The sequence below is a fragment of the Leptidea sinapis genome, chromosome 1, assembly GCF_905404315.1.
Source record: "Leptidea sinapis chromosome 1, ilLepSina1.1, whole genome shotgun sequence".
NCBI classification, from domain to species: domain Eukaryota; kingdom Metazoa; phylum Arthropoda; class Insecta; order Lepidoptera; family Pieridae; genus Leptidea; species Leptidea sinapis.
Window position 1 is genome coordinate 11,442,634 of NC_066265.1, and position 27,454 is coordinate 11,470,087.

General features: G+C 37.1%; 2 protein-coding genes across 4 annotated transcripts in view; one reads left to right on the plus strand and one right to left on the minus strand.

Annotated features, from left to right (window-relative positions):
• LOC126967144 (aldo-keto reductase AKR2E4-like) overlaps positions 1–27,454 on the plus strand; it is a 347,892-nt gene that overhangs the window by 10,425 nt on the left and 310,013 nt on the right. The window lies entirely within an intron of this gene.
• On the minus strand, positions 178–22,317 carry LOC126967110 (putative tricarboxylate transport protein, mitochondrial). Its single transcript, XM_050811530.1, has 5 exons — positions 22,035–22,317; positions 14,857–14,983; positions 2,375–2,598; positions 1,694–1,858; positions 178–1,292 (listed from the first exon to the last, which is right to left on the minus strand). The coding sequence occupies exons 1-5, from the start codon at positions 22,228–22,230 to the stop codon at positions 1,054–1,056; spliced, it is 951 nt and encodes a 316-aa protein (XP_050667487.1). The 5' UTR covers positions 22,231–22,317; the 3' UTR covers positions 178–1,053.

Consider the following 27,454-nt stretch of genomic DNA (forward strand, 5'->3'; position numbering starts at 1 on the left):
AAAAGGTGGTAAACAATCCTGGAATTTGTTTTCGGGTTAGAGTCCCGCATCGATCATAATATTTGTGTATATACATATTATATTATTATTGATAGACTATTATAATAAATATCAATTAAAAAAAACAGTCTGGATACGAAGACCATTCGGTCTGTTATATCAGAATAAAACAAATAATTTTCTCTAAAATATTTATTTAGTATTTGAAATGTATAAACGGCAACATGTCATGTCAAATGCAATGAATTATAATATTATATAAACCCATATTAAAGTTACAAAGGAATGTCTAATTAAGACCTCTCAAATATAGTTAAAACATTTTAAACTTAACAATCCCCAACCAAGTTTCTAAACTAATTTGTCAGTTTCCGAAACGCAATCAAATAAAAAAATCTTTAATAGTCAAACTTTTGTTTCGAGAGATCTTAATAAGTAAACAAAAATAAGAAATGCATCGTAAATAATAAAAAAAAAATTGAATAATATTCAAAATATAAAGATATAACAATTACACCCATAATTGAAACTTATTACACACACAGCCTGTAAAAAAAACAATATGAAAAAGTCATTTGATTTAAAAACATTCAATAAATAATAATTTGTCAACTTATTAAATTAAATAAAGATTAACAAAACAAATAAAAAAACCTTGCAGCAAACAACATAAATAAATACATAAGCTTGGCTTGATCTATTAAAAATAATTCCAAAGTATACAAAAATATATTTACCCTTATTCTATGTCTATTTATAGCACAGCTTTGTATTTTTGTACAAAAAACATACAAACAACTATTGTATGAACAATTGAAATACAACAACATTGTATCTGTAACCAGAATTATCAACACTTATCCCCAATTTTTAAAATGATAATTAATAAAAAATAACAAAGAATAATGGAAGGATTGTTGATTGTAAAATACTGTTTTCATATTTCAATTGTCCTCAAACAGATAACATTAGTTCGAGTGAAAAACATTTGCATCTATCCTAAGTCACATATTTTCCATTGATTCGATAATACATTATGTGTATAACTTATACTTATTTCCATACATAGTTGAAGGCATCCATTATACTGTCATATATCATGAAGGTGATGGCTACATCGAATACTACTCGGCTTAGCCTAGGAACTGTACCCTTGTAGAAAGCGAAGGGACCTTCTTGTTTCCATGTTTTGATGAAACAATCTACTGTGCTCTTATATTTGGCAGCTTCTAGGCCCTGCATTCTGGTCTTGACGACATCGATGGGTGTGTTACCAAACACTGATGCTGCTCCTATGAGACAAAATGTATTTTAGTCTGTGTAACTTACATTAATGCTCGTTATATCAATACCTCAGTTCCAAGTTTAAAAAAAAAAGGATTCCGAAAGAAAATTACTTAACTAACAAAAGTTACTGTATGTACTGAAAATATTCTAGACTTATGAAGAAACAACTTAACTGCATTCACTTATTGACTTGTTTCTCTGTGGTAATGGTTAGTTTTTTTTTATGGATCAATTTTCATACATATCCCAAAATAACTGAATTTAGGTCTTGTTACATTTTGGAACTAAGGGTATTGATATAATATCTATAATGTTGGGCTTTTCCAAAAATTAAAAATATGACTAATTAATTAATCATTTCGATTTTATTTTTGACTCTAGCTCAGTTGTGACGTCACAAGCATACCTGCAACACCACCAAACAGTCCTACGATGTATTTGGGCACGTGCTTGTCTTTATCACCGCCCTTGTACCAGTCCCGGAGAGACTCCATCACGAAGAATCTGATGGCCTGGTTACTTCCTTGCTTCATTACGGTTGCTGTCACACCTTTGTACACCCCACCTATACCTGCAATGATATCATACAATCAAAATAACCTCACCTAAACGAACAGTTCTTGCCTTATACAACATTTATAGAAAGTAGACTCTCACGAATTTGATACACATAAATTTTAATTTTTGTAACATTAGGTTGGGCCCATATATAACAAATGGCGAATGAAAATGAGTATATGTAGCGATGGTCTATGAGTTTAGTTGCCAAATATAGAAATATACAAAAGTATGTTGTTGATTAATTTTATTTAACTAGTTTGAGCTTATATTGAAGTAGGCGTTACTTTGCGGAAATCCATAATTATACAAATAATTTGAGTTTTCTTTAGTGTTAATTCCGCCAATATTTGTCTTTAAATAGTTCGACACGTGTTTCGCCTCTACACGAGGCATCCTCAGGACGTGTTGTCTCGCCAAAATCTGGCACGAGGCTTTCGTTTAGAAGGAATAATTCGCCTCGCTATAAATGGGACCCGACCTTAAGCAATATTAAAGTTTCACTTGTAACAGTTGTTCATAGCTATACCTTCTTCTCTTACAATAGTCCTGACACCATGGAAGAACCCCCGGAACCTGGGCTTCTCAGTCCTCATGTCGTTAATGAACTTGACCTTGACGGTCTCCATGGGGGTAACAGCGAACACCGCCTCGGCGACCCCGGCAGCCAGACCACACATCATCTTCCCACTAGCAGATAGGGTTCCGTTTTCATTAACCATGTATATTTTTGCCTGCTCGAACACGCCAAACCTGAAACGTGATAAAATATATGGCAGGGGAAGCTTAAAGGGCAGCGAGTCTTTAGCTGTAAAGGACATCCGTCTCTTGAATGAATTTTCTTTCAGATTCATGCCCGAGGTCCGCTTTAAATTAATTTCCCGTCCCTCGGAAAGTCTTAATAACTATGGGACAAAATATATTCTAATTTCTATCCTTTTCTTTTTGAAAATTTCACGATAATCGGTCTTAACCGATTTTCACGCCTTAACTCATCATAATCATGAGATGTGAAAGCGTTTCAAATAAACGTCGCTTACTTGTGTGTCTTCTACCGCATTCATCACGGAGAGTGGTCCGAAGAGCTGTTTAACCTGATTCCTGCCGCCGAATTCCACCTTCGCACGACACAAGTTAGAATATCATCCCCACCATCTGAATGTGTGGCGGTCCTCCACAGTGCGGTTTTTAAGGAGCTTTCTTCCACGTACTACAACGCTGTGGAATGAGCTTCCTTGTGCGGTGTTTCCGGGACGATACGACATGGGTACCTTCAAAAAAAAGCGCGTACACCTTCCTTATAGGCCGGCAACGCTCTTGTGATTCCTCTGGTGTTGCAAGAGAATGTGGGCGGCGGTGATCACTTAACACCAGGTGACCCGTACGCTCGTTTGTCCTCCTATTCCATAAAAAAAAATAAACATTTATAATGACTTAACGCCAGGTGACCCGTACGCTCGTTTGTCCTCCTATTCTATAAAAAAAAATGATTGTCTTTTAAATAAAGTGGAAAACTCACAACAAACACCATTAACCACTAAAGAGAAACCGTTGAGTGAATGCAGTTTAGTTGTTACTTCCAATAATTTATCTTCATAAGTCTAGAATATTATCGTTTCGTACAGTAACATCTCGAGTTATTTTTTGAATTTTGTTTGAGAACAAACAACACATAACACTTTTCTGAATTGTTACTCTTTGGAACTGAGGTATCGATGTAATATGTTTGGCGCTATAGCTGGAAAACACCTCGTAGCTCTCTGTTCGATCCTCACCCGCCACGTACCAATGCGTTTTCGAACTCATCTGGGGGCACGGAAGTGCCCCGCCAAGTCGGGCATAAAAAAAGGGGCACGGCCGTTCCATCCTTTTTTCGAAGCAGTTCAGGAAAGATTACAAGCAGGCATCGTATAGACACGGCGTATTTAAAATTTCATTCAATTTGAACCAGTAATTTAAAAATTATAACAATTCAAAAATTTTGTAACTCACTGACTGACTGACTGACCGATCATCGGAAGTTTAAGGCACTTTTAGAATTTATAGAAGCTTCAAATTTAGAATACAATAAGTATTAAGTGTATTAATCAAGGGAAAATATTTTGCAATTTCGGTCCTGATATCTAAATACACTTACTGCAGAAATAACTTTGTAATCTCATATATTACAAAGATATTTATGCACATATACTCCACAATTGAGTTGTTACAGCTAATTGTTCATTTGTAACTTGCAATTGTTTGTAATGTTCATTATCTTTGTGTAATCAACTGTTGTCTTTTGTTTGTAACAAGACGCGCTTGTAAACAAGAACCGTTTGCTTTCGTGGAATTTCATATAAGGAAAATATAATCCGAGTTATAAATTTGAACACTACGGAATTATATTGTGGGGTAGGGCCGCAGATATTGACAACATATTTGTGTTGCAAAAACGGGCAATTCGAGCAGTCTATAAAATGCGTTCGAGAGATTCATTGAGAGAAAAGTTTAATGAAATTAATATGATGACAGTACACTGCCAGTACATATACGAGAACCTCCTGCACGCTCATACACATAGTAGCCAATTTAAAAACAATAGTGATGTACATAATGTCAATACTCGAAACAAACAAACTCGCAATTCCATCTACTAGGCTCCGTAAAATTACTAAATCTTTAAAGTGGACTGTGTTACATTTTAAAATAAACTCAAATGATATTAAAATATTACAAATTAAAAAAATGTATCGTAAAAATAAATTAACATCTAAGGTCTATTATAATGTGAAAGATTATGTGAATGATAAAGATATTTGGGATTAATATTTCTAATATGAATATTGTTATACTCATTTGAATGCTTTTGTACTTCAGCCTGACTTGCACTAATTAACTTATAAAGTTTAACATTGAATAAAGATTTTTTTGAATTTAAACTTGAACTACAAACAACTAGTTAGTCGTGTTATTAACATTAGTTATCTAATAAATCGTACAGTCAAATGACACATTATTTGAATATGACCTTCTCGGATGATTTTATGTAGATACTAACTACTTACTATTTAAAGTCCTTGAACATTTTAAAATATATCAAATATAATTATTAGCCTTTGTTAGAAATAATCTTAGAGAGCAAATAAGTACTATAATTAAGATTCCATGGGGTATCAAAATACAGGAAACGAGATAATTTCCGAGTTTTATTGTTTGACGAAGTAACTTTTATAAACATTTTAATAGGCATCTAATTTGATACAAATTCATCGATTTTAGATCAGTAATAAATACTTAATGCTAAAAACAAGAAATCTGTTATCGATTTCAATGGTATAAATTGCCTAAATTACGGAGACACTCCTGCCGAGTCGATAAATAACATATAAGATGATACATTATATTTAGATTTGTTATAAATTGCTATCACCTAGCTATATTATTATCAACTATCTTATTTTGATAATTTAAACTCTACTACTATAACTTTAACAAAATAAAAAAGCAAATTGACAGTACGGTAAAAAGATACCACAGAAACTAAGTGAGGAGAAATTTGGGAGCACGGCCTTTACCTAAGGTTTAAATAAATTCTATGTTCATAACTATTATACTAAAGGGATAGAATTGAATGTATGAAAATCATTAGCGGAACTAAGGTTAAGTAATAAATAAAAATATCACGAGTGTTTGTGATATTACATAATAATATTATGCAAATTAACACGTCCGGATCGTCATTGAACACTGCATGTTTCTGAACATTGACCGACATTATATATTGAACTTTGACTGCTTGCTTATCAATTGAGTGGCTCGTAATTTGAATTTGTATCTATGTTATAATCATTAGGCACCATTTCCATCTATCAGATACTTGCAATGAATCCGTCCTACTATTTTCGGTTATCAGTAGAGCTTGTTTTGCACGGTGTAACAATTTTTGCGTCGCGGTTCGCATACCAACGCCTCGTTGGAAGGCCGGGTCCACAGGTAACGAACGGCGGCGAAAGAATGTGAGTGGAATGAAAGAGAAAGAGTATGTACAGCGAGGCAAGTAAAAGACAAGGCCAAAGGCGAACGACAAATTGCGGTAACTCCAAGTAACGGAACGGATTCGGTGCAATATGCCCGTGACAAGACCGAGCAAATGATCAATTCGACAAGATTTTTTTAAGCCCCGGAGACGAAGTGGACATTATGGACAAAGCAGTATGTTTAGATAACCGGCAGATACAGAAATACAATAATAACTGAGTAGGTATGAGTCAGTTTAACAAATACAGGTACTTGTGTCCTTATTTAAATTTGAATCCATTTTTTATCAGCCATTCTGAACGAGTTTTGAGTAGGTCCACTCCAGATTGCGCCAATTAACCCGGTCTTACGCTACCTCCATCCAGTTCACTCCTGCAATTTTCTTGACGTCATCCTACCATCGTATCTGTGGTCTGTTCCTCGTTCTCTTTTCGTCTCAAGTTCTCCATTCCATTTTTACTGCACAATCCATGTTTTCTGGATATGTTTCCCGTCACATATCCAGTAACACAACAATATAGTTGTAGTGGCAGTACTGCTCAAGATGAGTAACCAACTGCTACTGATAGGAAATCACTTGTTTATCGCTCAATATCGCTCGATTCGTGTACTATGACGTATTGCGGAGAGGGGACCATAGTTTGTATTGCATCGCATTTAGTGGCCCAGCGAGATTATCGTCCATATAGATAGTGCGTTAGTTACAATCTATCTTTGAAGCGCCTGATTGGCCTGATAGTGTTACTCGTGATCCATTTGACATCGAGGTCATATTTACATTTCATACTTAGTTCTATAATCATGGTATTTGTACCAACGATCTGATAGTTTATAGCGATGTTTTACTATTTCGTTGACTATTTACAGGTGAGATTCGTACTTATTTACGCCCTCTCAAATAAACTTGGTATAAAGTTATACCAAAGAATAAACCAAGAAAATGCAAAAAGTTGACTTTATCCCTGACAACACTGTCCATACAATGGTATTTCTGAAGTTTTCCGAATGTCAAGCAGCCTTGCAAATAAACACGTCCGGATAAACAGCTTATCATAAGCAATATATCTGCCCTGTGCTTCCCAGGGGCGTAAAAAGAATAGGGTAGTCCCAGGCCCAAAGGTGTCGTAAGAGGCGACTACGGGCTTATTGAAAGTGGGAGAGTCACGCTCGGGCGGCCCCTCGTGTTCTGGGGAGGGTACCGCGTATGTCACAGGACAAATAGGGCAGCAACACCACGGCACCCCGCTCCACGCTTAATGTGGACTTTTGCAACATCCGGGGAATTCACTCCAACTTAAACGCCGTTCACCACCACCTTGAGACGGCGCAGCCCGCCATGTGTTTCCTTACGGAGACGCAGATATCTCGACCTAGCGATACGTCATATTTAACGTACCCCGGGTACAATATTGAGCACAAATTTTTTGCCTCATGCGTCGGGGTATGTGTGTACGTTAGGGAGGTGTGTCGCCGTCTCGGCAATTTGAGGGTAGGGACCTGTCTACTCTCTGGCTCCGCGTAGATTCAGAGGTCCGCGTCCGCATCTATGCGTGTGTTTACAGGTACCATAGTGGTAACGCAGAAACCGATCAACGCAGCCCGTTCAAGCGGCAATTGACGACGTGCTTGCACAGATTCCCTCCGCTGAAATCGTAGTCTTGGGTGATTTCAACGGGCACAATGCCGAATGGCTTGGATCACGTACCACAGACTACGCAGGGCGATCTGTGTACAATTTTGCATTGGCGTATGGTCTGTCCCAATTGGTTGCGTCGTCTACGCGGCTCCCGGATGTGGATAGCCACATGCCGTCCTTATTAGATCTTCTGCTGACTACACATCCCGATAGTTACCAGGTCTCTGTCGACGCCCCTCTCGGAACGTCTGACCATTGCCTGGTCAGGAGTGTAGTGCCCATCCGACGCCAACGTCGCAGACCACCAGCGACCCGCCGCGTTTGGCACTACAAGTCAGCAGATTGGGATAGGATGCGTTCCTTTTTTGCATCCTACCCTTAAGGCAAGGTTTGTTTCCCTTCGGATGATCCTAGTGCCTGCGCCGTTGCAGTAGCCGATGTGATACTGCAGGGCATGGATATTTTTATACCAAGCTCTGTTGTACCGATCGGTGGCAGATCACAGCCCTGGTTCGATGAGTCGGTTAAAGCAGCATCTGATTGCAAAAAACAGGCGTATCGAACTTGGGTTGCGGCGCTGGGTACAAAGGATCCGATTAAGAGGAAACATAACCGTGCCTCCAGATTTTTTAAGCGGCAAATTGCCCGTGCGAAGTCAAAGCACGTCGTCAAAATCGGCGAGCAGCTTTCCAGTTACCCGACCGGAACACGCAAGTTCTGGTCGTTGTCGAAAGCTGCTCTTGGTAACTTCAACCAGCCGTCCATGCCGCCGTTGCACATGGGGAATGACACCCTGGCCCATACGGCAAAAGAGAAAGCCGATCTACTGTGCGCTCTTTTCGCCTCCAACTCGACTCTTGACGACAACGGAAAAACACCGCCGACCATCCGCGGTGTCAGAGCTCTATGCCTGAAGTACAGTTCAGACAGAAAACTGTTAGGCGAGCTCTGTTTTCGTTGGACGTCAGGAAGTCGAGCGGGCCGGATGGCATTTCTCCAAAAGTGCTTAGAACGTGTGCCCCTGAGTTGACGCCGGTGCTAACCCGTTTATTCCGGCACTCTTATTCCAAAGGCGTAATCCCTAACTCATGGAAGGCAGCCCTTGTCCATCCGATCCAAAAAAAGGAGACAGTTCGGATCCGGCAAACTACAGGCCTATTGCTATTACCTCTCTGCTCTCCAAAATCATGGAGAGCATAATTAGCCGTCAGCTCTTGGTATACCTAGAGGATCACCAGTTGATCAACGACCGACAAAACGGCTTTCGCCATGGTCGGTCGGCAGGTGATCTTCTGGTATACCTATCACATAGATGGGCGGCGGCTATTGAAAGCAAGGGGGAAGGCCTGGCAGTTAGCCTGGATATAGCGAAGGCCTTTGATCGTGTATGGGCACAAGGCGCTCCTCTCAAAACTTTCATTATTTGGGCTTTCCTACTGCTTCTGCCATTGGACCTCCAGCTTCCTCACTGGGCGTAGCATACAAGTCGTTGTCGACGGTTTTTGCTCGAATCCCAAGCCCGTGAACGCTGGAGTGCCCCAAGGCTGTGTGCTATCTCCCACGCTGTTTCTTCTGCATATCAATGATACGTTGGACACCACCAACATACATTGCTATGCAGACGACAGCACTGGTGATGTCGTATACACGGGCCATGCAAGTCTCTCTCGGGAAAACGTCGACCAGTGCCGGGAGAAACTTGTGTCTTCTATCGAGTCCTCTCTCGAGAAGGTCGCGGAATGGGGTAAATTAAACTTTGGCCAATTCAACCCCCAGAAGACTCGAGTTTGCGCGTTTACCACTAAAAAATCCCCATTTGCCGTATCACCGCTCTTCGACAACACTTCCCTAAAAGCCTCGCCTAGTATCGGAATACTGGGCCTCGAAATCTCGAGGGATTGCCGATTCCGTGGCCATTTGGAGGGCAAAGCCAAATTGGCTTCGAAGAAGCTGGGCGTCATCAATAGAGCACGGCAATACTTCAAGCCGGCCCACATTCTAGCGCTCTACAAAGCGCAGGTCCGGCCACACATGGAGTATTGCTGTCATCTCTGGTCTGGCGCACCCCAGTATCAGCTCGATCCATTTGACCGCGTGCAACGCAGAGCAGCTCGAATTGTCGGGGACCCAGTGCTCTGTGAACGGCTAGGTCACTTGGCGTTCCGTAGAGACGTCGCTTCATTGTGTGTCTTCTACCGCATTTATCACGGGGAGTGTTTAACCTGATTCCCGCCGCCGAATTCCACCTTCGCACGACACGCCACAAGTTAGGATATCATCCCCACCATCTGGATGTGTGGCGGTCCTCTACAGTGCGGTTTTCTAGGAGCTTTCTTCCACGTACTACAAAGCTGTGGAATGAGCTTCCTTGTGCGGTGTTTCCGGGACGATACGACATGGGTACCTTCAAAAAAAGCGCGTACACCTTCCTTGAAGGCCGGCAACGCTCTTGTGATTCTTCTGGTGTTGCAAGAGAATGTGGGCGGCGGTGATCACTTAACACCAGGTGACCCGTACGCTCGTTTGTCCTCCTATTCCATAAAAAAAATCATTAATTAATAAACATTTTGATATTTTTGGCTTATACTCATGTAGAACTTTATACCAAGTTTATTTGTAAGGCCGATAAAGTTTTAACGATAAAAGAAAAACTATATCGCATTTAAGGAGGCTTCAAAAGCAAATCGAAAAGAGGTAATTTTACTTTTTTCTTTCTTTATTATATGTCTGATCCAAAATGAAAAAGCCGACTGAATGTGAATCTTTGAAGCAAAATTTTTTTTTCGATAAAATAAATAAAATAAAGATATAATAAAAGTAGACATTCACGCCACTGACGAGTAAAAAAGAAGGACTCCGTGTCACCTTACATAACAGTGAGGCACCAAAACAAGCCGGTAAACATAGCTCCACGCATACACTTACACTAATACAGGCCGATCGGCCGCCATTATGAGGTTTGCCATCGTCTGTGACAAGATCAGTTTGCGTCGCAATAAAATATTTTAAAAATGCCGTCGTGCGTTGTGAAAATGTGTGATCTAAGGGAGAAAAAATTGTGTTACTGGTATACCCCGTAACCGCACACACACTATCATAAAGGTGCTTCACTTGCTAATATCAAGGCGCGGAGTCCTTCTTTTTTTACTGGTCCGTGATACACGCAACTTATTTTTATATCAATTGAATATAATTTTTAATTACTAGCGGACATGTGTTTTGTGACCTTCGTTTCATTTATTTAGAAAATATGAACTGAAGCAATAGTGAATCGTCAAATATAATCCGACCTAAACCGTATCGATCATTCGTACCTGGTGTGTGTGAAGGTCGACCACATAAACTATTGACTTAATCCAATTTAGTTTTCGTTAACATACCTATATCACTATCGCCGGAGAAATCTAACTCTGTGCCCAACCTATCATCAATGTCGCAGAATGAACCAACTTTTGAGACTCAACTTTTGTATTACCACTAAGAACTTTTGGGTTTTTCAAGAATCCTGAGCCGCACTGCATTATAATGGGCGAGGCGTATCAATTACCATCAGCTGAACGTCCTGCTCGTCTCGTCTCTTGTTATCATAAAAAAAACGTAACTCCAGGAGGGCAAATAAAAGATACCTAGAAACTGCTGGCACAGATGAATTTTCCGAAATTAAAGAAGAAATGAGGGAGTTGGTGTGCTCCATGGTAAATCACCCTTCGATATAATATTATGTTAGCCCTAAGCGCGAAGCTGTTAGTTGTAAAACAAATATCAGACGTGTAACGTGACACAGGAATAAAAAGCCGTCTCAATGCCGTGGACTATACAATACCAGAGCACATTAACTTTCGTTTATCAGCCGCACGACAAGTAGGCAAACACATTACAAATTAGTTTTATCTTTATCATTATCATATTGTTCAAACGAGAAACTTGTTCAAAATGACAACGCGATAGCACATCTTTATCTGGAGCTGATTCTCATTTATCTTACCAGGGATAATTCACAGATGATACATAAAGTCAAAGTCAAATAAACTGAGCGCTTTTGTCGTGACTATTAATATTTCTTTTAAATTACTCAAAGTACATTTTTTTCGGTAAACTAGAGCTCGTGAGAAGAACATACAAGACACTCAATAGCCACTCTTTTCTTTCAAATAGAGTATTGTAGAATAGTTGTAATATACCTAGTCCAGCTATAAGTTCTGTTACAAATGAAAATGCATTTTTTAAAATGAAGTAATGTAATATTATTAAATTTATACCTACATATTTATTAATGTCGTGAAGCAGTAATATGTAAGCGTTATTGTGTTTAAAGGTGCCGTAGCTAGTGAAACTACTGGGCAAATGAGATTTAACATCTTATGTCTCAAACTCTCAGACTTGAGAGTCTCCAGGTGACGAGCACAATTATAGAGCCGCTCTGAATTCTTGAGGTTTTTCAAGAATCCTGAGCGGCACTGCATTGTAATAGGTAGAGCGTATTAATTACCATCAGCTGAACGACCTACTTGTCTTTTCCATTATTTTCTTTAAAAAAAAAGAATATCTCCATTAAAAATCGAATTAAAATAAGTGGCTAAGTGTGAGGGGACTCAAACAGAATCTGTTATCTAATATTATCGTAGGTACATGATGACGTAACTATAATATGTATGTTATCTAGCCGGCATCCTGTACAAAGGAGCCTCCCACTGGTAAACTGAGATAATCGCGTCTGAAGTTTCTAGCCCACTTTTCGGACTTAAAGCATTATTAATCTTTTAAAATTGGTGGTCGATTCACTTTCAACGAGTGATTGAAAAATCCAATGTTGTATTTTTTTAAATCTCAGATTTCACCGAGTAATCTTTTCTTAATACATTTCCCGAGTGTTCATTTGGTGGAGTTGACCCTTTGGAATTTATGTAATATATTCGTATTACTCGAAAAACTTAAACGGGAATCAAGTCCAACTGGTGATCGTTTTGACAGCCTGCACGAGGACAGAGCTCTACAAACAAATATGTTGAGATATATAAGAAAGAGATTGCATTTTATTTATTTCTAGAACACGAACGGCATTGGAATTAAAAATAGAAAGCCAATACTGTGTTTAAAAAACCCGCTGCTTGTGATTTGTAAGTTCGTGTTATTTTTATTATATTAACGAATAATATATTCGTTCACGGATTGTTATTGTATGTTAAAACAATTAAATTATAACCTCACAATAGTTTAATGAATTATTAAGCTTACTACCGACATAATTTGTTCAACAATGTTTATGCGCGTAGAAAAACAGCCGTTGAAAAGATTTTGTGCAACGAATGTGATTTAGAAATTCAAGACCTATCACTATTTTATCCGCTTCATTAAACTTTCTGGCGTGCGCCAAGGCTCGCATTTAGAGCCGTTATGCTTAAGTAACAATATTTTAATCATAACCGCACAAAAGTAATATTAAATCAATTAAATCATAACCTCACAATAGTATAATGAATCATTAAGCTAACTACTAATGTTTTCCTTGTTCCACAATGTTTATTGCGCGTATTTCAACGTAGACTGATGGAAATACAGTGGTGGTAAAGAGTATACAATGTGATATAAGTGTACAAGACGTATCACTATTTTATCCGCTTCATATACTTTCTGGCGTACCCCAAGGCTCGCATTTATAGCCGCTATACTTAAGTAACAAAATTTTATAAGCTCATATTTCAACGTAGACTGATAGAAAAACGGCGGTGTAAAGAGTATACAACGAATGTGATATAGAAAAAGACCTATCACTATTTTATCCTTCATAAACTTTCTGGCGTGCGCCAAGGCTCGTATTTAGTGCCGTTATAATTAAGTAAAAATATTTTAATCATAACCGCACAAAAGAAATATTAAAGCAATTAAATCATAACCTCACAATAGTATAATGAATCATTTAGTTTACCACCGATATAACTATGTAGTTCAACAATATTTTTCTCAGTTTGCATAAATGACAAGATTTTACAATACAGCCTTGAGTCTTACAAACAAAATTATATCTTTGTATAATTTCTTAAAGGTAAATTGATTGCTCGGTGCTTTGTGGGAACGCCGGAACATTTACAATTCTTCATCAAATTTAATGATTCAAACACTACTTAAAAACTAATATTTGCCGCTATTGACGAAAAATAGCCAAGAAATTATGAAAAATAAACAGTACAGTATTTCCCCGTAACCTTCAAATAGATACTTCTCCGAATTTTATAAAATTTCATAGATGAGGGCTTAGGGCTAACTAGGGTTTAAACTCTCTTAATTCAACAGCCAATGTGTGTAATCAATATTTTTTTAAATTAAATAATCTAATCTAATGACATCTTTCTTAACATTGTTCTTGTCTCTGTATCATTAAAAACAATAAAAATTGCTTAACAGCTGTGAACATGTCGAAAAAAATAGCGGCGAACAGTTAACTTCTATTTTCAGCAACGCACATTAAGACTAAGTGACATACATACCGCGAGTGTAAAACTTTAGAGGCCAGCTGAGTTTTACACACTATATTCTAAGTATGCTCTATAGATCTCGGCCTAAGACGTAGCATGCACACTAAATAAACACGTAATAAACCTGGCCTAATGTCAGTGCCGGAATAAGCAAACGCGGGGTCCGTAGTAAATTCTTTCAGAGAGCCCTTGGTCTATTTTGGAAATAGTCTGTTACCGAGTGCCTGACGTGGATTGTCTTACTTGTAAATGTTTCACGTTTTTGTAACTTGAAGTAAATTCAATAAACCACATCTTAATAAGTTTCATTCAAAAATTACGCAGAGATGAGTTAGAGAGAGATGGTTTAAATATGCGGGGCCCCCTTTCGCATGCGTTGCCTAACAGCTAGAGCCTTAACTAATCTAGACCAAAGTCTAGACTTATAAATTATCTAAGTTTTGTTCACACCTTTAATTTAGATAGAAATATAATCTTATTCGTACATGTAAAATTATGTGTCTAGTTTTTGAGCCTAAATAAATATAATCTTTTTTTTATGAAAATAAGGGACGAGTTGAGCAGGACTTTCAGCTGATGGTAATTGATACGCCCTGCCCATTACAGTGCAGTGCCGCTCAGGATTACTGAAACGGCAAAAATTCTGAGCGGCACTACAACTGCGCTCGTCACCTTGAGACATAAGTTGTCAAGTCTCATTTGCCCTGTAATTTCACTAGCTACGGCGCCGTTCAGACCGAAACAAAGTAATGCTTACACATTACTGCTTCACGGAAGAAAAAGGCGCCGTTGTGGTACCCATAATCTAGCCGGCTTCCGGTGCAAAGGAGCCTCCCACTGGTAACATAAGAAAGATTAGTAGAATTATATCGAAGTGCTTACCTGACTGCGGACTTTGGGATAGATCCATACAACAACACGCTGAGTCCTCTGTAGAGACCAAAAAAGCCATGGCCTTTGACAGTTTTCTTGACGCAGTCGAAAATACCGGAGTACTTTTTGGTGCCACCTGAGAAGTAAACGATTTTTTAATGTTATTCCAATTTGTCAAAATATTACTCTAAACTCTTGTCTAGTCATATTGCTCTCTAGTCTCTAGTTCTAGGTGTAGCCCGATCAGTTTGACCGGATCTAGCTGATTTATTCGTCAGATATACAGTACTTTGTGAGCGGCTTGATCGCACATGTCTCTTCAGATTGAGTCTAGTGCATTTATCACAATAGAGTGTTCTGGAAAACTGTTTTTGTACATAATCCTCCCGCTCAATTCCACCGTTGTACCAGACGCCAAAAATATACCTAATTAAAATCCTCACTATATATCTTAATAATATATATAAATTGCGTGTCACGTTGTTTGTCCGCGATGGACTCCTAAAATAATGAACGGATTTTAATGTGGAATTACTTCATGGAGTGCAGTTTAATCCAACTTGAGAGATAGGATAGTTTTTATTCCGATTTGGGACCCATAATTATTTTTATTTTCAATATTTGTTTTGTATGGACATATTTTCTATGGGAGAATTTAGTCAAGCACTGTTTGACAGTTCATTATAACAACAGGGAGCATTTTTTACGAAATAATTCTTGATGTTTTGAAATATTAGTGGCAAGTCTTATAAAACAGTATTTTTTTATTATCTACAGAACAACGTCTGTCGGATGACCTAGTAATTATATATAACACTAGCTGACCCGACAGAAGTTGTTCTGTATATAATAAATAAAATAATGTTTTTATATGAATTTGTCAATAATATATCATAACATCAAAAATTACTTCGTAAATATGCACCCTGTTGTAATGAAATTGTTTCACAGCAGAACTGTCAAACCGTGCGTCAATAAATTCTCTCATAGAAATTATGTATGGACACATCAAAGGAAAAACAAATTTGTTGTTTTTATTTAATTTAGCAGCATTTTCCTATTTATTCACCTTTTAAACCTTCCCTAGACTTCCACAAATAATTCAAGACCTACATTGGCCAAATCGGTACAGCCGTTCTCGAGTTTTAGCGAGACTAACGAACAGCAATTCATATATATATATATATATATATATATATATATATATATATATATAATATAGATAGATAGAAGATAGATTATGTATTACTTATTTGTGAGATATATTGTGTTTTTAATAAATCAAATGAAAAGATACATTGTGATTTAATGCGATGGCCAAGTCTATGCTGTAGAGTATTTGATTGACAAGCAGCCACGTTGGAATGAACCCCATAGTAATTTGAATATTGGGGGGTGTGGCGCCGGGCAGGGAGTTATTTCGGACACAATATAATAATAATTGTTATAAAGCTTTATTTGATTCCATGTAAAAATTACAAGATATTTAATCTTAATTCTTAGTTACTATCCCTGGTTAGTATGGACAAAAGGGGTCCGTAAAGTAAAAGCCTCCTCCAAAGAATTCCATTCAGTTTTGGTTTTTGCAGTCTCTATCCAACTACCAGTGGGAGGTCCCTTTGCACAGGATGCCGGCTAAATTATGGGTACCAAAACGGCGCCTATTTCTGCCGTGAAGCAGTAATGTGCAAACATTACTGTGTTTCGGTCTGAAGGGCGCCATAGCTAGTGAAATTACTGGCCAAATTCGAATTAACATATTATGACTCAAGGTGAGCGCAATTGGTAGAGTCGCTCAGATTTTTTTTGGTTTCTCGAGAATCCTGAGAAGCACTGCATTTTAATGGGCAGGGCGTATCAATTACCATCAGCTGAATGCCCTGCTCGTCTCATTCCTTATTATCTTAAAAAAAAACTTTGCCCCGCCACCACAACTATTTCATCTGCCCATGTACCACAAGGCCTGCCTCTCTTTCTGATGCCTCGAGGTCCGGACCATTTAATTGTTTTGGGTGTCCATCTGTCGTCCATTTTCTTGCAAGGGAGAAAGTAAGTGCATTTATTTAAAACATAAAATAGCTAATCTATTTATTTAAAACATAAAATATTTTCAATATTGATATGGCCGCTATAAGATTTCGTAGGTTACCTAATTATGTAATAACTTAAGACAGAAGGACCCCTAAGTAAATAAATAAAATGGCAGATTTGGTATTACAAGGATCTCACAACTTTTTACGGTAGAAGAACTGGGTTGCGAGACTTGGTTTTGTTTACAAGTTATGTTTTGATAGCATTACTCTTACATTATCATATTATCTAACTTTCCAAAATTTTTGCATTTCAATTAACGATATATGGAAAGTTGTTGATCTGTTTTTCGATTTTTCCAGATACATATTATAGTTCTCTCACTAAAATCTGGATTCTAAAATAGTTATTTATGCAACTGTTGCGTAATAAAGGGTATTAAAACACGAATGTGGGTTTGAGGCGAAGCCGAGTGTGATAATAGAATCGCATGAGTGTTTTAATACCAAATTACCAACAATTGCATACAAGACTTTATCTACACCCATAATATGAATCCAATATAAAAGATTTTGAAACAGTTAGCTTACTGCTAACTTTAAAAAGCCAGTCCTAGTAACCATAACATCATCCAAAGTAGTGTTATTATGAAAACGGATGGTATAATGTGGTACTGAATTTCATTACAACACACACTCGTTTGGATGATGTAATGGTTATTAGGACATTGGGTGTTTTAATGTTGGCAATGAGCTAACTGTGTTAGATCTTTAATAGAGGATTTAAAGCATGGGTGTAGAAAATATAATTTACGCAACGCATTGTGTCCAAAATAGGTTAAAAATAAAAGACAGAGCGAGAAACGCAGACACCCGCAGTAAAACTAAAATGACCGATGCACTTACTTTCACCCTTGAAAGAAAATGGAAGTGGACGGGGCACGTGGCCAGATACACTGACGACAGATGGACACACAGAATAATTAAATGAACCGGACCTTGAGTCATCAGAAAGAGAGGCAGGCCTTGTAGCAGAAAAAAACTAAAATGTTGTTCGAGGTAGTAGAGAATATGTATATATAATACATACCTACAAAATTTTAAAATCTACAGTTTTATATACGGTTCTTACTTTGTAGGTCGAGTGGCATTCACCTCCAAGTGAAGAAGGGTTATATTTTATGAATGGATAGCGAGCTAAAATCACTATGAGATGCCCACATACCTCTATACCGAACATCTTCAGGGCATCATTCATGAAGCTGTAAAGTGCCCACTGCCTTATCAATTCAAGGCATCATTTATACCAAAAAGTGCCCACTGTACTTAATACATCCAGGATATCAATGATGTTGTAGGTTGGGAACATATCATTGCAATTCCTAGATTCCTTATAGACACTCAGCCATGTAAATGTATATTTATATATAAAAAAAACATAGCGAAAAAGTCTTGTTCTAACAAGCATGTGAATGATCTAGAAAAATTGAGACATATATCTTTCAGTATAAGTTATTGATGATGAATGACAACGGAACTTCGACTTTGTGTAGTACATGCTAAAGTCGAATATCGTTTACGTTTTATTTCACATTATAAACACGGACGATCAATATCAGCGATTCATTTTTTATTTATGCATACATTGACGTAGTTTAAACAAGTAGGCTTCCAATTGCCTAGTAAATGGTCAAAAATTTCAAGCAGTGTTGACATTAAACAGATAACATTAAAACATTCATTCAAATTAACATGAGTTAAGAAAGAATGCCTTATCAAATATATAAGGCAAGTGTGTGTGGGCAAGTCGGTCGCGGGAGACCTCGTAGAACATTCGTCGACCAAATTGGGCACCCGCACCCGGAACCGGCGAGGGTGTATATAAAGAGTAATGAATGTAGGGGAAGCGCGTGAGGTTTGTAAGGATAGAAGCAAGTGGCATTCTGTTGTCTCTACCTACCCCAACAAGAAAAAAGCATGAGTGTGTGTGTGTCATTTGGGGAATCTAACCTAATGAGTCAAGGGCCATGTAGATTAACGTTATGGACAGATTAAGAATTGCTCTCCACTACGCTCCAACTAGATATCGTTCGTTCGGTATCTTGTGAAAAAAGTAAAAGAAACTGGCATCTTCATCGATAAACCAAAGCGTGAAAAGCCAAAAACAGTGCGTACACCCGAGAATATTGCTGATGTGGCAGAAAGTGTGCGTGAAGCGCCATCAACATCAATTCACCGTCGTTCTCAACAATTGAACATTTCGGAGACATCATTGAGACGAATTTTGTATAAGGACCTTGGTATGACGCCATCCATACAAAGTCCAATTGGTTCAGGAGTTGAAGCCAACTGGCCCTCCAATGCGTTTTCGCTTCGCTAAGTGGGCCTGCGATCGACTTACAGAAGATGCCGATTTTGCCAAAAAAATCATCTTTTCAGATGAAGCTCATTTTGATCTTGGCGGGTATCTAAACAAGCAAAATTGTCGCATTTGGGGCACAGAAAACCTGCTCGCATACATTGAAAAGCCGACGCACCCAAAACGAGTCGAGGATTTTGGTCCAGAGGCATAATTGGGCCATTTTTCTTCGAAAATGAGCAAGGAGTGGCCGTTACAGTCAATGTCGATCGTTATCGGGCCATGTTGAACGAATTTTTGTTCACAAAAAATGAAGAGGAGGATATTGGCAACATTTGGTTTCAACAGACGGCGCTACGTGCCACACAGCCGAAGCTACACTCGATGTTTTGCGCCCTGTTTTTGAAGATCGCATTGTCAGCCGCAGAGCTGATGTCGTTTGGCCACCTCGGAGCTGCGATTTGACACCGTTGGACTATTATTTGTGGGGTGCCGTCAAAGATAAGTATTACGCCGACAAGCCACACAATCGATAATGTGCTTAAAAATTTGACCGATCGTGTAGGCATACTGCATGGCCAGCCGAGGCAGCCATTTGAAATTATTTTCCATTATTAACCGGAAGGATTGTACTTTCAAATAAAAAAATAAATTTGAGATATTATTCAGTAGTTTGTTTATAGCATTTAAAAGAAAAAAAAGGTATTTGGCGGACCCTTTACAAGAAATAAGAAAGCACTGGGATACTGGACTGTATATCATCAGTAAGTGTATGATACAAAATTTGAAAGATGCCATTAGTATGCTGTGTAGTTGAAGCACAGTGAAACCAATCCTTAATCTAAGGTCTGGCATTAGTTTACGAAACACTTTTCAAGTAACAATTCCAAATTAAAAAATCTCAAGCTCATTATAAATCATCAGAATATAAGCGCTGATTGTATCTGTTATCAGCTGCACACTGTCTCACAGCACCATAATCATTGACTCCATTTTATTTATGCATTATGCATAAAACACCACTCAGGAACCATGTAACGGCCTATAAAATCCTTATCATTTTCAAACTAGTTATGTTTACTTTGAGTATATCTGTATAACATATTATCTTTATTATCTCTGTTTTGTCTACTCTAGTTTTTTAAGGTCACCTAACTTACTTATAATTTTAATTAATTGAACTTGATTATGAAGGTACAGTGCTGCTCAACTGAATGACCGCCTATCTGAACTACTACGCCCGACCCGCACGACATTTTAATTGCACTCTTATATCATCATGATAAACTAGTTGATAAACGATATTTTTCCACATGAAAGTAAACTCCCTAAAATGCCTAAATGATTGACAGTGAAGATCAACCTGAATTAAAGATTTTTTAAGAATTAATTGTACCTACAATCATGTAAATTAACATGTTTTACTACAAAATTGTTTGTACTTTTTTCATTTAATTCCTATTTGTCATTAAAGATATACAATAGATATGGTTATCATTTAACTGTAAATATGTATAGCTGAATCAATTTACATAATATAGGAAGTTCGATTATCCAAAAATATCTGTTTTCTGAACACCCATGGCCCCTAATTCGTTCCGATAATCAACAGTCTACAGTACATAAGTAACCTACAAACTGCTTCTCAAACAGCTTTGTGAAGGGGCCAAAATAAGTACAATGTGGCAAAGCATGATTTTAACATTAATAGGAATAAAAAGTAAATGATAAAAAGGTTAAAACAGTCAGTAGTCATATACTTATTGGAAATTTTTATAAAAATCATATTAAAATATGTATAATAAGTTATCTGTTAATTAGGATTATGTCATGGACTACAAAATTTAATTTAATGACTACAAAATAAGTGCCAACTTATTGAAAATTAAAATTTGATAATAACTAGTTATACCAGTGGGAGGCTCCTTTGCACAGGAAGCCGGCTAGATTATGGGTGCCACAATGGCGCCTATTTCTGCCGTAAAGCAGGAATGTGTAAGCATTACTGTGTCTCGGTCTGAAGGGCGCCGTAGCTAGTTAAATTACTGGGCAAATGAGGATCTGAACATCTTATGTCTCAAGGTGACGAGCACAATTGTAGTGCCGCTCAGAATTTTTTGGTATTTTGAGAATCCTGAGCGGCACTGCATTGTAATGGGCGTGACGTATCAATTATCATCAGCTGAACGTCCTGCTCGCCCCGTCCCTTATTATCATAAAAAAAAATGTATTTTGCAATAAACAAAAATATTTTAATTACAATATCCATTACTAATGAAGCTGGTATAACATGTTTGATATTGTCTGCTATAATTATATACAAATATTTAAATTATTTATGTAAATATTTTTATCATTTATAATATATAATAATATAAAGTTTGTTTATTCTGGTCAGATAAGTACACAATAAACTAGTTATTGGCATTTATTTTCCGTACTTAGATAATAATATGTAGTTTCTTACTTTTTATATGTGAACAAAGTCCAATAATCTAATTGGAAAAATTAATATTGTTTCATAAACTGTTACGTCGCGCCACTTTATAATAGCGAAGTGTGGCTGTTGTTCAACCTCGAAATGCTATCTTTGTAATTCTGCTTTAAAGGAAGGAAATTACCTTATTATTCAATAAATTATTTAATAGTTGCCGGTCGTAATGACGCAAGCGACGAATATTTACTTTATAAAAATGCGAAGATATCGGTAAAACATCTACAGGTGATAAGACTTTATAAAATAGATAGGTTGATGACTGATCGAATATATATTATAAGTGAAATAAATACTAGCTGACCTTTTTCGTCTAACTGGAGCTGAGTTTTCACATATTCGGTAGGAAATGTTATTAAAATTTCAATGCCACCAGTTATGCCTCCAGCTACTACTCCTTTAAGTCCGGTAGATCCGCCACCCGTAGCAGCCGCGGCTCCAGTTTCCGTCATCCATGGTCTCGAAAAGGGATTTTTGAAATTTCCTGTCCCACTAGACATTATAAAAGAATTTCACTTAACCGATATTTTCAACTGGAGCGCGCGACACACAACACACCTCCCATCGATTCAAAATACTTACTGCCAATCTGATTTTAGAATCTGTCATCTGCGCTGACAACTGACAGCTAAGTGCTGACAAACGAGTGAATGACAACTAACAAATAGAAATTACAACCATGTATTGACAAGTGACAACAGTGATATGACAAACTCCAGCAAAAGAATCAAAGATATTTTGACCATAAACTTAGTATGCTAGCGTAACAGAAAATCACTCTCCTCATTACAGCGAGACTAAATTTGAAATGTTCATGTCACGTGCTAGATTAACAGCTAATGTTTTAATGGGTTAGTAAAGTGACATCGACGTCATTGCAATATCGATGGAAAAGGTTCGGCAATATTAATATCACATTTGATTGGTATTTTGTATGTTTTATTGCTATGTAATATTTATTTGATGTAAATAAAAAGAGAACATGGCTATAACAGTAATAAAAAAACGCTAATATATCTTTAATTTTCCAACATTAAGTTGTTTTTTATGTCTTTACCTGTTATGATATGTAAATATCATTCGCAGTCTGATAGCGGAACAGCAAAAGTGAGCTGAAAGACACTGTAAGCACACTTTTCTGCTTAGTCGTGTGTTTACTGTATGTCAATCATCAAGTCTAAGTGTGCTGTAAAAAAGTGCTCAAATTATAGGTTAACGACGCAAAAAAACATAGTGTGACCTTATCACCGGTAAGTTTAATTAATTAATTTAAGATGGGTCCGCAAAAAGCGTAAATAATTTAGTGAAACGAATATTTTTTCATTATATATTGCACAATTATAATTGACAAGAATTAACATCACTTTCTCTCCCGCTTGTCAGAATGAGACAGATGAAAGGACGCGACAACAGTCAGAAATGAATACTGTACAGTCGCTCTTTTTTTAAAGACTAGTAGTAGTAGTAGTAAGACTAGTACTATTTAGAAACAAACGCATCGTTACCATTGTGATAATAGATACTTATTTACACCGAAAATTTGTAAAAGATAATCTTTTTCAGGTTTTCCGTACACGAGATATTGAAAGAGAATTGGGACCAGTTCGTAGCAAGAAAGAGATATGAAAAAATTTACAAACCAAATCAGTCCACTATCATTTGCTCGAATCATTTCCTTGAGGCTGATTTATATATCACCACTAAAGGATTTAAACGTTTAAGAATTCATGCTATTCATGCATGTAAATGAAATGTAAAAATATTGAAATCTCTTTCGAATATCAATATATTTAGTCAAATTGACGCTTACACAAAATTCCAATTTAGCCACGTTTATAATTTATATGTTGATGTCCGCGTATACTAAATATGCCAAAAGATACCATGGGAAAGATGTCTAAGTGTAAAATACAAAATTTGACAAATTAAATTTATTTCAGGGAACTTAACATTTTAACCTTTCCGGATCGGCGCGCTCCGGATCTCGCTGTACACTGTAGATCGGCAAGCTTCCGGCATTTTCGCGGCATTTTCCCCGTGTGTATTATTTTACGTGTAGTTATAAAATGCTTATAACTAGGGTGATTTGAGTGACTGTCACTGAAAGCTATTGAAACAAGCTATAAGACCATGTATAAATTATTCATATTGTCTTTCTTTTGTTATTTCACACAGACTTTTCATTCGAAAAAAAGTGTAAAAATAGGTATATTTTAAAATAAATATTGTTATTATTGTTAATTACTTGTTTTATTTATTTCCTTTTATGTTTTTGTAATGAATAGTATATGTTAATTATAAAATAAAGCTTAAATCTCCACAAAGAACGATCTTCGTGTAAAGTCTTGATAACGACCGCTCGCTGCGCCGGCCGGGAACAAGTGGACACATAAGTGCTTTGTCCGTAAAGCTATGACGTCGAATATTGGTGGCCTTGAATCGTAACGGATCGAAATGTGTTTGGGAATTCACTCGTTCATAACTGCGTAGGCAAATAAACCAACTTGTACACCTACTTACCGAATTATTTTCTGAAAAAAAAAACTTATATAATATGAGAGTTTAGAAACTTAAAAAATATTTACAAGTTCAGAAAATACACACCAATACTAAAGCTTACATTTTAACCCGTAGTAAAACGTTTCATTCAATAAGAATTGAGAATAATATTATGTGTTCTATCTCGCTCTAAAACTAATGCTATCGCAGTTTGTGTAAACTCGCGTCGAACCTCGATCATACGATGTCAATGAGCATTCAGCACCTACTCTGTCGCTTATTGATTAAAATTGCATGAATAGCGATCGACCCCCGAGTCCCGACGCGTCATTCGAGGACGCTCGGCCTTGCTATGCGGTTGTGTAACGCGGAGCATATGACTGATCACGTGAGTATATCTGCGGTCGTCGAGAGAACGTGACGACGCACGTACATCCATGAGATGTCTACTGGTGATCTGTATGATTCTATGAGTTGATGTACAGCATTATGAAATGGTTCTTATCAGAGCCAATATTACGTTATATAAAATAAAATGTTCTTTTCAGAACGAATCTTTCAGCATACGCTTATTACAGTTATTATGCACGACTAATATTTCTACGATCTATCCAATGCTACGTTACAAGTTAGATATTAGACATTTGTATTAATTGATATTATTGGTTGTAGGTACAGCTACAGGAGTCCCCTTCAAGTGAAACGCACCGGCAACTTGATGTGTCGGCCTGTCCTTGACATTTTGATAGGCTGGGACGTCAAGTTGTTCGTAGGGTCTGGTAACTTGGTATTTTGGGTATTGGTGGAATGTTTGTAAGGTATGGTATCGGTAAGGTTTTTGGTAACTTGTACAGGTAAAGGTAATGAATATAATGTATTGTTTTCTTCAGTTTCATTTAATAAATATGCAGGTTTTAAACAGTCGATCGATATGTTTGTTTGTCGACCTGGTAACTGAATGGTATAAACTTTACCGCTTCGTTTGATAACACGGTACGGTCCTTCATATTGTGTTTGTAATGGTGGTTTTACTGAATCTATTCTAATAAACACATGACTGCATGTATGTAAGTATTGATGAACAAATATGTGTTTGTTATTACGATGTGAAGTAGGTTAGTGTGGTTTATTAGCTGCGATATGGGTACGTAATTTATCAACGTAGGTATGATCCAATGAGGTAGATGATGTTTGTGTGTTTATGTCGAAGAAATCACTTGGTAGACGAAGGTTATAGCCGTATGTTAGTTCGGCGGCGCTAACGCCTGTGTCCGATCGTAGAACTGCGCGCAGGCCTAATAATACGGTTGGTGGTTCATTGACCCATGCACAGGTGTTCATTAACCTTGAACGAAGGACTGTCTTCAAGCAACGATGAAAGCGTTCTACCTTTCCGTTACTCTTTGGGTTATAGCTAGTACTTCGTATCCGTTTAACTCCCATAGTTTTCATGAGGTTGTTAAACAGAGAGCTTTCGAATTGTCGACCTTGATCGCTTGTTAGTGTCGCCGGGCATCAAAATCTTGAGATCCAGTGATTGTATATGATATCTACAATTGTCTCGGCTGTAATATTGTCGCTAGGGATTGCCTCAGGCCAACCAGTATGTCCGTCGATCATTGTTATCAGATAACGATGTCCTTGAGCAGAGGTAGGTAGAGGTCCAACAATATCTATGTGTATATGCTGAAAACGATCGCTTGCGTCAAAACATTGAATTTTGCTGAATGTGTGGCGTTGTATTTTACTTTTCTGACAATTTATACAAGTTTTACTTCACTTCCCGATGTCGATATTCATTGATGGCCAAAAGAATTTTTGAGATATTAATTTACGTGATGTTCGTATTCCTGGGTGAGTAATATTATGTACACTATTAAAAATTTGTTTGTGGAATTCTTTAGGTATGTAAGGACGTACATGACTTGTTGATGTTTCCCAATATAATTCTAGGTTCGTGTTAGGTACATTTATTTTCTTGAAGGTTAAGTTTGGTTGTTGAATGAGTTGTTTTATGCTGCTGTCTCGCTCTTGTGTACCCTCTTAATTCTATTGTTTAGATATGAAGTCAGAAGATCGAGCGCAGTTCCTTTTATGCCATAGTGGTATAGCTTCCTGACCAGCGTTGAATGTTGAACACAATCAAAAGCCTCAGATAAATCACAGAAGATGCCAAGTGCATTCTGCGATTCCTCCCAGGCATCAATAATATTCTTGATCAGCTCAACACCTGCATTCGTTGTTGAACGTCCCCTAGTAAAGCCAAATTATTTCAAATGAAGTAACTTATGAGAGTTAAAGTAAGTGAGACTTATGAGACTTAAAATTATTTTTTCAAAATTTTACTAAGGGTCGGCAAAACCGACAAAGGACTATAGTTGTTCGGGTCAGAAGAGCATCCCGACTTAAATATTGGTGTAATTTTACTATGTTTCAGAAGGTCAGGAAACATGCCACGATTAATACAATTATTAAATACTATTGCAAGATATGCTATGCTATGACATCGATTATTGAACTTATTATTTTAACAGAAATGCCCCATATATCAGCAGTTTTCTAAGTGACTCAGCAACACTGGTAGAGGAGACAAGAGTGTTTGTAATAGAAACTGGAATCTCAGAAAAAATTCTCAAAAGCAGTAGCAACTTCCTGCCGAGATTGAATTATTGTATTGTTTATTGATAGATTATATTCAATGTCTTTTAATTGTCTTTTAATCTTCCAGATTCCCAGTTAATAACATTCCAAGTCATCTTTATTTTATTTGGTGCATTTTTAATTATTTGTCTGATATGCATAGACTTTGCAATAGAACAAACACTTTTAAATAATTTAGAGTATTTTTTAACATACTCGAGAAAAGATGCATCATGATTATACAATGATCTCTCACTATACAGTTCATATAGCCTTTGTCTGCTCCTATGAATTCTATTTTCTACTCTAAACTATTCTAAACTATTCTTGCACTCTTCGAATGATTGTGATGCTTCGTCGGTCCATTCAATTATTGTTTTATCACGTTTCTTGACATGGTGTAGGTAAGCGTTTAGCGGAGAGCGCGTTTTTTTTTGTATTGATGCAGCATTCGGTATGTGGTCACGATAGAAATTTAACATGCCTAGAAATCGTCTTAAACCTTCTATAGTTTTCGGTTTTGAATATTGGGTAATGGCTTTAATCTTCTCTTCTAGTGGCTGTATACCGTTTTTTGATACGATG

Coding starts and splice junctions, on each gene's coding strand:
- LOC126967110 (XM_050811530.1), bottom strand. CDS start 22,230: ATGTCTAGTGGGACAGGAAATTTCAAAAATCCCTTTTCGAGACCATGG. Junction 14,984..22,034: donor GCTCCAGTTAGACGAAAAAG/GTCAGCTAGTAT, acceptor TTTACTTCTCAG/GTGGCACCAAAAAGTACTCC. Junction 1,859..2,374: donor GACTATTGTAAGAGAAGAAG/GTATAGCTATGA, acceptor ATATCATTGCAG/GTATAGGTGGGGTGTACAAA.